The sequence below is a fragment of the Cyprinus carpio genome, chromosome B7 (genome assembly GCF_018340385.1).
Source record: "Cyprinus carpio isolate SPL01 chromosome B7, ASM1834038v1, whole genome shotgun sequence".
Taxonomy (NCBI): Eukaryota; Metazoa; Chordata; class Actinopteri; order Cypriniformes; family Cyprinidae; genus Cyprinus; species Cyprinus carpio.
In genome coordinates, this window is record NC_056603.1 from 7,452,395 (window position 1) to 7,466,837 (window position 14,443).

A 14,443-nucleotide genomic window follows, 5' to 3' on the forward strand; every position below is an offset into this window, starting at 1 on the left:
TCAGCTTTGCAGACAGCTTTATTTTTTCAAACAAAGGGAACGTATATGTACATACACTTTCAAGACACGAACAAACCCAGAGTGTGACTCATTCACTCTCAGTAATAAGCCACAAAGGAAAGCTTCTCAAAAGTTTTTTCCCCCCGTGCTGACAAAATAAAGATGCCTGTGACAGTGAGGAGAAAAAAGAGAAAGAATTATGTTTGATCCCAAGGCCTTATCATCACTTTCCAGACATGACTGAAAAGGGGTTAGATAAGATGTGGAATTCTCCACCCCTTTCTTCTTCAGTCACCCTATTGCTCCTCTTTTCATGGTGAAATGACAAAACAGAACATAATCGCTGAGAATGTTAAAACAACAGGGTCAAGGTCTGCCAAATGGAGTCAGAGTTCAAAGAGCCATCGCAGCCCAGCCAACAATAAGCAATGAGCCTCCAATTGGTGCCAGCTTGCTGAAGCTGGGGTCATTAGTTAAGGCCTGGTGGTAGAGGGGGCCACAGAAGGAGCCCATGCCAGCGAGGAGGATTGCACCCGCTTGAGAAAAAAAAAAAGAAGAATTGTGGGTTAATAAATAGCCCCTTTCACACTGCACGTTGTACCCGAAAAATTGCCGGAACATTGCCGGGTCGCCTTCTGTGTGAGCGCAAACATGTCCCGGGATTGATTCTGGGAAAGGTCCTGGGTTGGGGACCTAGTAACATTGCCGGGTTCAGTCCCAGAACGAGCGCTGTGTGAACAAAAGCCAGAACTAATGCCGTGTCGTAGTGATGACGCAAGTTATCACGTGACTCTTTTAGCGTGTTTTGAAGGCAGATCAACGTTTGCGATGAAACAAATATGTGCAAACTGTAACGAAGCAGCGATCAGTTAGTTCCTCACTAATCCGGGCTGAAGCTGAGATCGTTCGCCAGCTTCTGTGAAAGTTAACGTGCCTAATGTTTTCGACTCGTACATTACACGTCACATCCTGATATCACGTGTCTTCACGGGACCTTTACGGGCTGTGTGTGAAAGCACACACATATTCCAGGTAATCAATGGCAGTGTGAAAGGGGCAAAATCTAGCAACCCGGGAACAATTGCCGGGACACATTACCCGTGTATTTTCCAGAATCGCAGTGTGAAAGGGGCTTGAGTGATTGCTACTGGTTTGCTCCTTATCGAAGTCATTTGGGTCTCAACATAAACTCTACTTAAGCTTTGGTGCTTTATTCAATTCATTTCAAAGCAACAGACATTGTGTTACGTGGAGGTCATCAAGTAAAGTATCATTCTTCTGCTACTCTTTTCATTTGCTTTCAGCCTGACAATGATCAAAAGGTGTTTATTATGTGAATTTAATAAACATGAAATTGATATAGTTTAACCAGTACAGATTGATTATACACGATGCAGACAATGGTAACAAATCAAATAGGGTGCTAGGTGTCAGGTTTGATGTCACTGATTTGATTGATCATCACTGACATTTGATGATGCCCAGAGGTCAAAGAGTGGCAGGTTAACATGGGCTGCATATAAAACCGCATACTTCACTATACAGTATAGTAGGCAACTAACTGTTTTAAAGAGTTGAATGTCTGAAAAACATTCACTATTATTCACTATCATAGATAGATTACAGTTTAACAATGCACAAAGTGCAGGGGACTTGTACCACCCTGTCCCTTAAGGGATTTAAGACTGACTGTGCATTATCCTGCTTGTTTAGAAGGCTACTTAAGAAATAAATGAATAAATAGACTTGATATATTGATCTAAGTTATCTACTATTTAATAATTGGATAAACAAGAGACCACAGAAGGATAGGAAACAGACAGACATAAAATGCTGCTATTAGGAAATCGGTTGCCTGGGACAACTGCTAGTTTATGTGATTTAGAATAGACAATAATTACAATATTACATAACAGAATACTGACCATCAACAATAAAATATCTCAAACAGCCATATATTTGAAAGGTATAGTAGACATAAGGCATGTAATGTAAAAAATGAATTCAGATCAATTTGGGCCACTTTGTGACAGTTAGGTGACTGAATTTAGCTGAAATCAGCCGATATTTGAATGATATCAGTAATTACTGTAGTTATTATTACTCCGATTTCAGTTTAGAGATGTTTATGTTAATGTAAGAATGATGATAAAAGGTGTTTACCAGAGCAGGTTTTCTACAGCGCGCAGCTCCTAACAATGCCAGACTGTGGTAGATGTGATACTTGTTTGCTGTATCATACAACTGAAGAGACAAAAAGAACAGAAAAAAATTTAACATGGGCTAAAATTCTGGGCCAAAAGTCTCGCACCTTATTCTAAAAAAAAAAAAAAAAAAAAAAAAACCCTATCAATAATGCATGACATTCATAAGGTTTCCTCTGTTTTAAAAGTCAATAATGTAGGTTATGTATTGAAAATATTTGGTCTATTACTCCCAAACCCAGACAATAGAAGCCAACTTTCACCAAACAAGAACAAAAAAAAAAAAAACTTGCTTTGCTAAATCATAATTACATGTTGAATAAAGTTTACATTATGAGATAAAAAGTCATAATTATGATATAAAATAAAGTTATAATCATGAAATATAAAATCACAATTAATACATAAACATCAAAATTATGATATTAAGTCATAGCTGAGATAAAGGGGCTAAGTCATAATTGTGACAGTAAAAAGGGTTCTCACAATTATGACAAACATTATTTTTCATGTCATTATTATTTATCAAAGATTTTTTATTTTTTTTTTAATTTGGAGTAAACTGACTTCCACAACCAGGTCATGTCTATATACGGAAAAATAAAATAAATAAAATTAAAAAATAAAATACAAATAAAATAAATAAAAACGTTTTCCATTTATTTATTTCGGCAAGATGAAAAGAGTGACAACAACAGAACATAATATCCAAATATACTGACCTCTCTCTGGTAATCACTCGCTTCACTGTGTCTGAATCCTGCCCAGGAGAGAAAGACAGAAAAAGAGTTGCAGAAAAGCTTTATAAACTTTCAGAAAACGCTCAATGGCGTGCGCTCGGTCACGTTCGACCTGTCAAGTGCCCAGTAGTGTCATATATAGCCTGACGAGACCCATCAGCCAAATAAAACACAATCGATCAGAAAGGAGACCTACCGTGAGCTCCATATGCACCTGCTGCGACAGCAAGAGCTCCAGAGAGCCCTGCTACCCTCTGCACCAGCGAAGAGACGTTCATGACTCCTGAAGAAACCAGGGAACAACTGTAAGCTCAAGCAGGAAACTGATGTCATTTCGGATCTAACGCGAAGAATGACGCTATCTACTCGTAATTACGAGCGCTGAGCCAAGATGGCGTCTAAAGGCACAGTTTCACATCACGTGAGCGTTCCGATAAAGCTTTTCAGTGAAGTGACAATGAACTAGTTAAGGTCAAACACATTGCACAATAGACCCCTTAATCGCCTACGTCACTGTGACGTCACCGCTCTAGCTGGAGGCAAAACATAAGGAAGAACTCACAGCAGGCGCGCTAAAAGTTTGAGGTTTTTACTTTAAAATGTCGTCTTGTTGTGTTTTTGGATGCCAGAATAGAAGGAACAGCACTTTTGGTTCAAAACTAAAGTTTCACCGGATCCCGGCCGACATTCCTTCACAGAAATCAAGAAGACAATTGTGGTTGAATGCAATACGGCGTACAGACTAGACAGAGACGATCATAAATAATGCTCGTGTTTGCAGTGCACACTTCATATTAGGTAAAATAATCATATGCATATGTACTGGTGTGTTGGTTTTATCTAGTACAAATCAGCAAGTTTATGTTTTATATGTGAAAAGTCGCCAACTTTCAGCGCACTAGCTAGCTTAAATATTAAACAAACATACAGCGATAGATGTGTGTGCCATCCTTTGAATGGTCTCTCGTGATAATATTTTGAGAGACAGTTTTGGTAATTATGAGTGTATTTTATCAGGAGGAACCAGCAGCAAACAATACACACCCACATGTCACAGGATCACAGGTGGATTAAATCTACCACTAACATCTTCTTCTTTGCTGTATTTAAACCAAGTCAAACGGCAATAGATTGCCCCCTACAGGTCAATCAACCATAGCTCAGTCTATAACATCTCCTTCCCCCCCAAGTGTACAATATTTCTTCATAAATCACAATACCACAATCATGTTACAATATAATTCAAAAAAAAAATATACTTTTTTCAATCTTTTTTTTTTTTTTTTGTTTTTTTTTTTTTTACTTCAGTTCATAATCTTTTAAATGACCAGGCACTTTCCTGGTTCTCTGTGACCGTCTCACAACAGGGCTACAGGATTGTGTCAGTAATTCAGTGGTTATCTCACCAGGTTGAGCAGACTCCCCAATTACTTCAAGGGGATTAGTCTCACTAGAAATGTCCTCAGTTTCTTTTTCATCAGTCTCTTTAGCCACTACAGGAGCTGAGTTATCAGAAAAGTCCAAATCAGGATATTTATGGTCCATAACCTCCTCTGAAAGGTTCACAAGCAATTTCTGTCCGGCATGAATTTGATCCACATGTCTTCGGACCACTCTCCCATCACCCAACATCACTTTATAAGAAAGTGGTCCAGTCACCGTCTCAATATGCCCCGGAATCCATTTCGGTCCATAAGTAAAATTCCGAACAAGTACTGGATCTCCAACACCCAAGCTACGTGCATGGGCCTTTTTGTCATGATGGACTCTTTGCTTTTGTTGTTGTTCCTGAATCTTCCCAGTTAAATCGGGATGTATAAAGTCCAAAGAACATCGCAATTTCCGTCCATGCAACAGTTCAGCTGGAGAAAGTCCTGTGGTAGTCTGAGGAGTAATCCTGTAAACTGAACAACACTCGAGCCAATTTAGTTGCCATTGTTCCTTCAGCACATTTTTTTTTAACATGCCTTTAACAATTTGTACAGCCCGTTCTACTAACCCATTACTGGAAGCATGATAGGGTGCAGAAGTAACATGTCGTACTCCATTTTTTTTTCAGGAACTCTTTGAATTCAGCACTCACAAAGCAAGTAGCATTATCTGATACAATTAGTTGAGGTAGTCCATGGTTACTGAAGCTAGTACGCAAACATTCAATGGTTGCAGCAGATGTAGCAGAGTTCACAGGATACCCATCTATCCATTTTGAATGTGCATCAATCAAGATCAAGAACATTTTTCCCATGAAGGGTCCTGCATAATCCACATGCAATCTTTGCCATGGTTTTTCTGGCCAATTCCAAGGATGAAGTGGAGCTACAGCAGGAACGTTTCTATGTTCTTGACAGATACGACAGGTTTTAACTAACCTTTCCACATCCTGGTCCATCTTGGGCCACCACACATAACTTCGGGCTAAAGCTTTCATCCTAGACACTCCGGGGTGACACTGATGCAGCTGGTTCGGGACTTCTGATCTACCCGCACTGGGAATGATTACGCGAGCCCCCCAAAGCACACAACCATCCTGTACACTTAATTCATCTTTTCTTGATGTGAATGGGTCAAACTCTGCTCCTATTAATTCCTGCAGCAATCCTCGTTGCACCATTTCTCTCACTCTGGATAATACCGGATCTTTTTGTGTCCAACTTCTCACCTGTTCTGCTGTAATCAAGGTTATGTCTGCATTCTCCAGCATTAGTACTCTTTCCTCCTGCTCAGGGACAGATTCAGTTGGCAAGGGTAACCGACTTAGAGCATCTGCATTTGCCTGATCCTTGCCAGGTTTGTAGATAATGTTGTATTCATATGCTCTTAATGTCACAGCCCATCGCTGGATCCTAGGAGATGACATTTGGGGAACAGATTTTAACTCGTTAAACAAAGACAACAAGGGTTTATGATCTGTAACGATGGTAAAGCTTCCGACCATACAAATACTTATGGAAGCGTTGTAAGCCAAACATTACAGCCAATCCTTCCTTGTCCAACTGCGAATAATTCCGCTCAGCTTGATTCAATGTCCGTGACATAAATCCAATGGGTCTTTCACTGCCATCTGGCATCTTATGAGAAAGAACTGCACCTAAGCCATAAGGAGAAGCATCACATGATAAAGTCACATCCTTCTGGGGGTCATAATGGACCAGAACTTTTACTGATTGGAGCATTTTTTTAGACTGAACAAAGGCAGCTTCTTGTTCTCCACCCCAGTGCCATTTTGCATCCTTTCGCAGCATCTTGTGCACTGGGGCTAAAACAGTAGACAAGTTGGGCAAAAATTTGTTATAGTAGTTTAACAGTCCCAAATAGGCCTTCAACTCAGTCACAGTCTTTGGCGAGGGAGCATTTTGAATAGCATTCACTTTTTCGGGTACTGGGTGTAGGCCAGTCTCATCGACTTTATGACCCAAGAACATTACCTCTTTTTCCATGAAAGTACATTTACTCCGTTTCAAACGCAGTCCTGCTTCCTGCAACCTTTCCAATACCGTAGCAAGCATTTGGAGATGCTCGCCATCATTGCGACCGGTCACCAAGATGTCATCCAGGAAAACTGCCACATAAGGAAGACCTTGCAGTACTCCCTCAATGGTCCTTTGGGAAGATAGCAGGACTAGAAGAAACTCCAAAGGGTAACACACGGTAAGTAAACAGCCCCTTATGGGTATTCACTGTGACATATTTCTTAGACTCTGCATCTAATGCAATCTGATGGTAAGCGTGACTCATATCCAGGTTGGTAAACTTCTGCCCTCCTGACAATGTTGCAAACAGATCATCTAATCGAGGAATGGGGTACTGTTCCAACTTTGAAACTCGATTTACTGTTAGCTTGTAATCACCACACAGGTCGTACTGTATTATCAGGCTTTAAAACTGGCACTACAGTTGCAGCCCATTCAGAATTGTTTAACAGGTTCTATGATGTTTTCTCTTAACAGGCGCTCTATTTCAACTTCTACCTTTGCTTTCATTGCATAAGGGACTGGTCTGGCTTTGAAAAATCTGGGAATGGCTTCTTGGTCGACATAAATCTTTGCTGGTGGACCTTTCAATTCACCCAACTCCTCTTTGAACAATTCTGCATGTTTACTGAGTAAGTCAGGCAAGGTTAAATTTTCAAACCCCTTGAATCTTGTGTATGGCCTCCCATTTCATGCCCAGTTCCTTGATCCACCCTCTGCCCAATAAATTAGGTCCTGTTCCAGGCACTACCACTACTGGCAATTCCTCACTGTTCCCTTGTGTCTGACAACCACTTGCGCAGAACCCAACACTGGTAAGGATTGGCCAGTATAAGTTTTTAACTTCAAAGAACAGGTCTTTAATTCTGGATTTTTATGTTCTTCCCACAATTTGGAAAAATTTGACCCATTCCTTACAGTCACACCACAGCCTGTATCCACTTCAAAAGGTATGTTTGAATCATTTACAGCCAATGTGATAGTCAGAGGAGCAACCTTAGGAATCTCTGTCTCCTTCAAAACTGTACACTGTAAAAATACCTTCTTCATCAGATTCACTTTTTTCATCTCTGCTGACATAATGTGATCTCTGTCCGCCTCTGGCCGCAACTTGCTTGCGTCTTTCTCCCCCTTGAAAGGTTGTTTTCTCTGATGGAACTTTTTGATCTACATACTTTCATTATATGTCCTTGTTTCCCACATTTGTGACATTCTCTGAAATAAATCTACACTCATTGGCTAAATGTTGCAAATTCCCCACATCTGTAACATGCTATACCTTGACTATCTTGTTTTTACTGACATTTTATGCACTCTCATTGAAACAGATGTTTCTGAACGTTGAGCTTGCAAATCCTTTACATCTTTATTGGCTGTTTCCAATGCTTGAGCTATTTTCAACGCCTTCTCAAATGTTAACTCTGATTCTGCCAGCAGTCTACGTTGAATACGGTCATCATTTTATTCCACATACCAGTCTATCCCGCAGCATCTCTGTTAATTTTTCTCCATAATTACAGTCATAAGCCAGTTTCCTTAATACTGCCACATACTCAAGAACACTTTCCCCTTCTTCTCTTGATCTTGAATTGAATTTAAACCGTTGGACAATCTCACTGGGTTTTGGATTAAAATGCTCTTTCAATAACTCCACTAATTCTCCAAAAGTCTTTGTTCCTGGTTTCACTGGACTCAATAAATTCCTCAGTAGACTGTATGTTTGACTTCCTACCGTGCTTAACAGTATAGCTTTTTGCTTGGCTGCTTCTGTAATCTCATTTGCCTCGAAGAAATGTTGCAAGATTTCACAATACTCTTCCCAAGACTGCGATTGACTATCAAATGGTGTGACTGTTCCTACCATGTTGGCCATCTTCTTTTCGAAAGCTCCCACTTGTATGGATCCAGCTTTTTCACCTTTTCAAAACTTCCTTTTCATTGCTTTCATCCTCGTCGCCAAAATGTAATAACTTGAGAGAGACAGATCTGGTCAAGATGAGGAAATTTACTCAGGAGGAACCAGCAGCAAACAATACACACACACATGTCACAGGATCCCAGGTGGATTAAATCTACCACTAACATCTTCTTCTTTGCTGTATTTAAACCAAGTCAAACGGCAATAGATTGCCCCCTACAGGTCAATCAACCATAGCTCAGTCTATAACACTCTTCTTATTTGTTGTATTTGATAATAGTAGTTAGGCAATAGATTGGTTACTTTAGGTAATTAGCCTTGACAAAATTCCCCAAACCACCCGAAAGTAATTCATATGTTGTCTAGGAAATATCCAAAACCTGGTTAAAATGTTTCCAATGAGAACAAGATACAAGAACTAGACCAGGCTTAGCTAAAAATAAATAAATAAATAAATTAGGCTACTGTAATGTTATCCACTCGTCATTATATTTTGGTCAGATAACCATTTTGGTCAGTGAACTGAGTGATCAACTGAATTAATTGATAAATGTATGCTAACTCCCACTTTTATTATTATTATTATTTTTTGTCACGGTCCCGCAGAGTCAGTGACTACATATTCGGCAGTTCCGAACCTTCTTCTGCATCCATGTTTAATAAATCCCTCCTAAAACGTGCTAGTTTACGCTTGTCTACATTGCGTCCGCGCCTCTTTTTGCCTCCAGCTAAGCCCCGCCCACCCGGAGACGTTGCAATGTTTACAAACTTTTAAGGGGTCTATATGGTAAGTGCAGCAATTAAAATAGAATTATAATGAGTTATTTGTTTAAAATTGTACACTTTGCGGAAAGGTGCTTTTTCATTCAAGGTCACAGAAACACTTAGGCCTTAATAACAATATATATATATCTGCCATTTCGCTTCAAAAAATTAAATCTAATTCTCGTGGTTCATAGGTTCGTGCACATCTCTATATTCTAGACAAAACGCAGACTTGTTATTAAACATTCTAAATCCAGAGAAAATTATATGAAACCAAGTATATTTTCTTATGAATATTTGCAGTCTTCTTAGAGTATGTACGGTTTTAATATCTCTGTTCAACTGTTGGGGGAATAAATCCATTTTGAAGCGTGTTTTTGATTTCTCTCAATGTACTAAAGCAGTCATGAGGGCTTTCAGTGTCCAGTGAGGGGCGCTGTTTTACTTTGACTAGTCTGTTGCTAAAACATAGTCTTTCAAAACCCTGTACAACTTCTGTGGGTGTACAAAATAAGCCCTTAATATCTAGAAAATTACATTTTTAAAAATCCTGTCCTTGAGTTAAAACAAGGTTTTGGTCCAAATTTGTGATGCACACAAAATAATTAACCTGTCCAAATAACAACCAGCAAAACAAAAGTTGTATGCCCTACATTTGCGTATGTGCAACAGTGATGAGGTAATGTAACTGCAGTCAATTAAAATATTTCCATGCCTTCTGTACTTTCCATACTCTGTTGACACAAGTGTACGGGAGTTTTGAGTAAAAGTTAGATTTAGGTTTGAAAATATGTATAGTAGGCCTATAAAAGACTACAGTATATAGCATTTTCTCAGATCTGTCCATTGACCTTTTTGTTTACACACACACAAACCATTTAAAAAAATTTACAGTATGTTTTGTAAGTCGTTTTCGTTGTGATGGCGGTTGGCTGTTGAACAGTATGTGTGTCAGAGTACATTAAGAGACTGCACCTGACAGTCTGTTACAGCAAAACGGCTGTGTTTTCTCACTAGTGCTATTTAGCCACTAACAGTAGACAAAATGACAAGAACAACAGCACAGCCATGAAACATTATAGCAAACACTATAGCATTAAAACCCCATCCACTTGATGCACTGTGGTTGTCTCTGTCAAGGCTTTCTTAACCAAACACTAGTTTTCATTGAAACAATTCCTCCTGCAGCCTGCCCACGTTTTGGCCAGGTTTCATCAGAATCCTCATCTGACAAGGTCATTTCTGTTTGTTAAAAACTCAGTTTATTTGGATGCTCACAAAAAAAGACCAATGCAATAAAACACTTAGACCTTCAGAATGACTGATCAAACCACAAGATGTCCAGTATTCCAAATCTGCATTTTATTTACTTGTCATCAGGTTCTGTAAATCATCTCTCTTCTAATCAAAAGGCAAGATGCTTTAATAACATCAGTTAAAGAGATAGTTCACCCAAAATTTTGAAATTTGTGACCCTGGACCACAAAACCAGTCATAGGTAGCACAGGTGTATATTTGTAGCAATAGCCAACAATACATTGTATGGGTCAAAATTACCGATATTTCTTTTATGCCAAAAATCATTAGGATATTAATTAAAGATCATGTTCCATGAAGATATTTTGTAAATTTTCTACCGTAAATATATCAAAACTTAATATTTGATTAGTAATATTCATTGCTAAGAAGTTCATCTGTACAATTTTGATGGTGATTTTCTCAGTATTTAGATTTTTTTTTTTTTTTTTTGCACCCTCAGATTCCAGATTTTAAATAGTTGTATCTCAGCCAAATATTGTCCAGTCCTAAAAAAACATGCATCAATGGAAAGTTTATTTATTCAGCTTTCAGATGATGTATACATCTCAATTTCAGAAAATTAATCCTTATGACTGGTTTTGTGTTCCAGGGTCACATTTGTCATCACATTCTTAACCATATGGAACACAACAAGATATTTTGGAAAATTTCTCAGTGTTTTTGTCCCCATCATGCAGTGAAAGTCAAATATTTTAAAGCATTCTATTCTATTCTATTCTATTCTATTCTATTCTATTCTATTCTATTCTCTTCTATTCTATTCTTCTACTTTGATTCCATAACCGCACTCATGTATTCCATTTTAACAAGTGGTTATTGTATTGTGCAACATGTGCAATGTATCTTCATCCTTTGAAAGACATCCTCAGCATTGTGAATTCCACGATGCATGCATAAATCTTCATCCTTCAATACAGACAGCTTTCTCAAATACAGAGCTTCAATAATAGATCAAAAATGAGGTTCTCTTGCCCACTCTCTCTTTGTGTGCGAGTGCGGCAGGCGTGTGGATGCAGCCCCCTGTATGCCGTTAAATTATAAAGAGCCCTCGCAGAGTTCAGGAGACAACCCTGACCTCCGGTAACAGCAGGTTTGAGAGAGAGCACCACATGAGTTCTGCAGCAGAAACAGCATGGAGCCAATAGATGATTCCGAATCAGTGGATTGTTTTAGCACATGGTGTGTGATTGGCGTAGCTTTGGTCTGAGATCAGCTTTCTTGGTTTACTGTTATGTGGAAATTGAGAGCTTGTGTATGCACTGTAAGTTTCTCTAACTCTTACTTTTGCCAAGTCAGGGAGTGTCAGAGCAAGAGAAGATAGCGGTTATCAGCAGGGATCAAGCTGTTGATAGATACTTGGCTGTGTCTTTCTGACTCTGGGCTTTGAGCTTAATACCACACAAACATCTGTCTCTTGATACTTTAGTGGTGGGAAACAAAAGCTGATGAATCCATAGTAGCCTCTTGGCTTTATATAGTGGTTTATTGTCATCTTGCTCACCGCTAACATTTGTACTACTAACTTCAACTTAAAGGGTCACACCAAAATGAATTTTTAGTTATAATTTATCATTGTGTTGTTTCAAGACTGTAAGACTTATTTACTTCTTTGGTACATAAAAGAAGTTATGTTCATACAATGAAAATGGCTTTTAAAAGGTGTTAAATTTCTGTTTATACAGAAAATCAATAGGGTTAAAACAACAACAAATTATGAATATCGTTATATGTGTGGAGAATTGCTTTTTGTTCCTCTGTTTTAAGTCATTTTGGCATGCAGTAAATTCGTAAATGTAATTGTGCAGAATTTCTTCTTTTGTGTTCCACGGAAGAAAGAATGTGACAGTTTTCATTTCTGGGTGAATTAAGATCAATTGCCATCATCTGTGTCATGCTGTCAGTTTCCACCAAGAAAATCCCAGAAGACCATTCCATTGGCATTCCCATTCGTTTCAATGGCAGTTGCTCAGATGGTGCTGGATTTGAAATCTGTGGTTCCCATGAGCAAAGATGGCAGAAGTTTTCGAGCCAATCCCTCACAGTTTTTAAATGTCTTGTGATTTTTCAATCTGGAGCTGCATTGATTCATGACGGTGTTTTGAATGGTATCAGCATAAATCCATATAATTCTGTGATGGCTTTGCAATGATAATGGACAATACAAACTATTAAAACCTACTTTTGTGCATTTCTCTGTATTTTTTTTCCTGTGTTAGTCTGTTGTGTGTCAATCAATCAAAGCTAAAGATGTGCTGACTTGATATTCACAGCTACCCATGGGGCATCTGATTGTGGTGTGTGTATATTGCCACAAAATAAAAACATTGCTGGTTTACAAAGAATTCAGGATTAGTATTCATGCTGACATTGTCAAAAATCCAACTTTGCTGTGAAGAAGAAGGTTGTCTGTGAAGAAATAATTTGTCTACCAGCAAGGAATAATTGGCCTATGTGCACCAACCAAACCTTGACCCCTTGATTACTACAGAAAATCATTTTGACTCGTCCTTCATCTCGTAGAAACAAAGGAAAATCATGTTTACAGTAATGTAATTATGGAAGCCTTATAAACTTGATATCTTATTACGGATGAGAGCAACCTTAACCTTTGCTCAGAGGCTTTGTACAAAGATAGGTTATGAAGATTTAGACGGTTTATGGAAATTTGTTTTTAAAATTTAAATCTTCAGAGCCTTCCCTGTCAAGTTTGGCCTTCAAGCATTTAAATTATGCTGGAGATTAAGGCACGCACATTGAGTGTATTGGAGATTCAGGTAATGTACTCTGATCTAAGTACTGAAATGCACCGTTTGCACAAAGTGCCTTTATGCTAGCATTAGTCAAAGTGTGAAATAGGAATATGTTAGAGACAGCAAGAAAAAGATAGGGACAGTGATCAGCACAGTAATTAGTAAAGCTCATTAGGCTCATCTCCATCCTGCTTCAAAGGCAACTCATGCAGACTGACAGGATTTAACCACCAGCTCCATTTTGAAAAGTTCAGTGGTGAGCAGACCTGTGGCGCTTAACTGTTTAGAATGCCATGGGAATGTTTGTAATTAAAGATTTTACTAGTTAATCCAAAATGTTCTCTTCTTTTTCAAAGTAGTTGATTGAGTTTATTTTTTAACAAATGTTTTGAAAGAATACTTACTAAGGCTGGATTTGTTATCAGAATTAAAGTAGTTCATTGTTGCTATGATGATAAAGTTGCATTTTCAGTAACATCAGTGACACATAATACTTAAGAAATCAATCTAATATGCTAACATTACGTATTATCAATGTTAATCATGTGCTGCTTAATATTTTCAAGGAAACCATGCTACTTTTTCTTTTTCCAGATTATTTGATGAATAGAAAGTTCAAAAGTACAGCATTTATTAGCAATGGAAATCTTTTGTAATATTATACATATCTTTAAATATATATATATATATATATATATATTATATTATATATATATATATATATATATATATATATATATATATATATATAGACACACTGCAAAGAGGTCCAAACGCACCTTTTTATTTGGTTGGTGATACAGCAGTCAGCCAGATGTTGTCTCTGTAGTGACAATTTCATATTGCTTTGCAACCTGTCTTGTGGACCTAAGCATACCTGGATGGTTTCCAGCTGACACTCTCCTCATACTGAGTGACACATCTCAGGCCTGGGCTTAGAAAACGGACTGATTCACCTTGTTTTTAAGAGACTGTTTGCAGGAGGCCATCATTTACATCATCTGACCAGCCTCAGCCTGTGCTGCACACAGAAATAATGACATCGCTGTAGAGTTCTCACCATCTCTAAGATAAATTCCAGCAGAATCTGAATTGATTTTTCAGAGATGATTGATGGGCTATGAGGGTCTAAAGAGAACCTCTTGAAGTTCAGACACAGCCTCTTAAGTAAGACGTTATCATCGTTTAGAAAAAAAATAATAAAAATGAGAGGCGCCTCTCAGTCCCTATTAACAAGGTTAATTAAAAGAGGAAAAATAGGCTGTATTGTTTCCTG

General features: G+C 38.2%; 1 protein-coding gene across 1 annotated transcript; it reads right to left on the reverse strand.

Moving 5' to 3' along the window:
* Nucleotides 1-3,380, reverse strand: LOC109109190 (transmembrane protein 256-like). The gene is made up of 4 exons (XM_019122332.1): nt 3,141-3,380; nt 2,927-2,964; nt 2,164-2,244; nt 1-537 (listed from the first exon to the last, which is right to left on the reverse strand). The coding sequence occupies exons 1-4, from the start codon at nt 3,220-3,222 to the stop codon at nt 394-396; spliced, it is 345 nt and encodes a 114-aa protein (XP_018977877.1). The 5' UTR covers nt 3,223-3,380; the 3' UTR covers nt 1-393.
* Between the last annotated feature and the right edge of the window lie 11,063 nt (nt 3,381-14,443).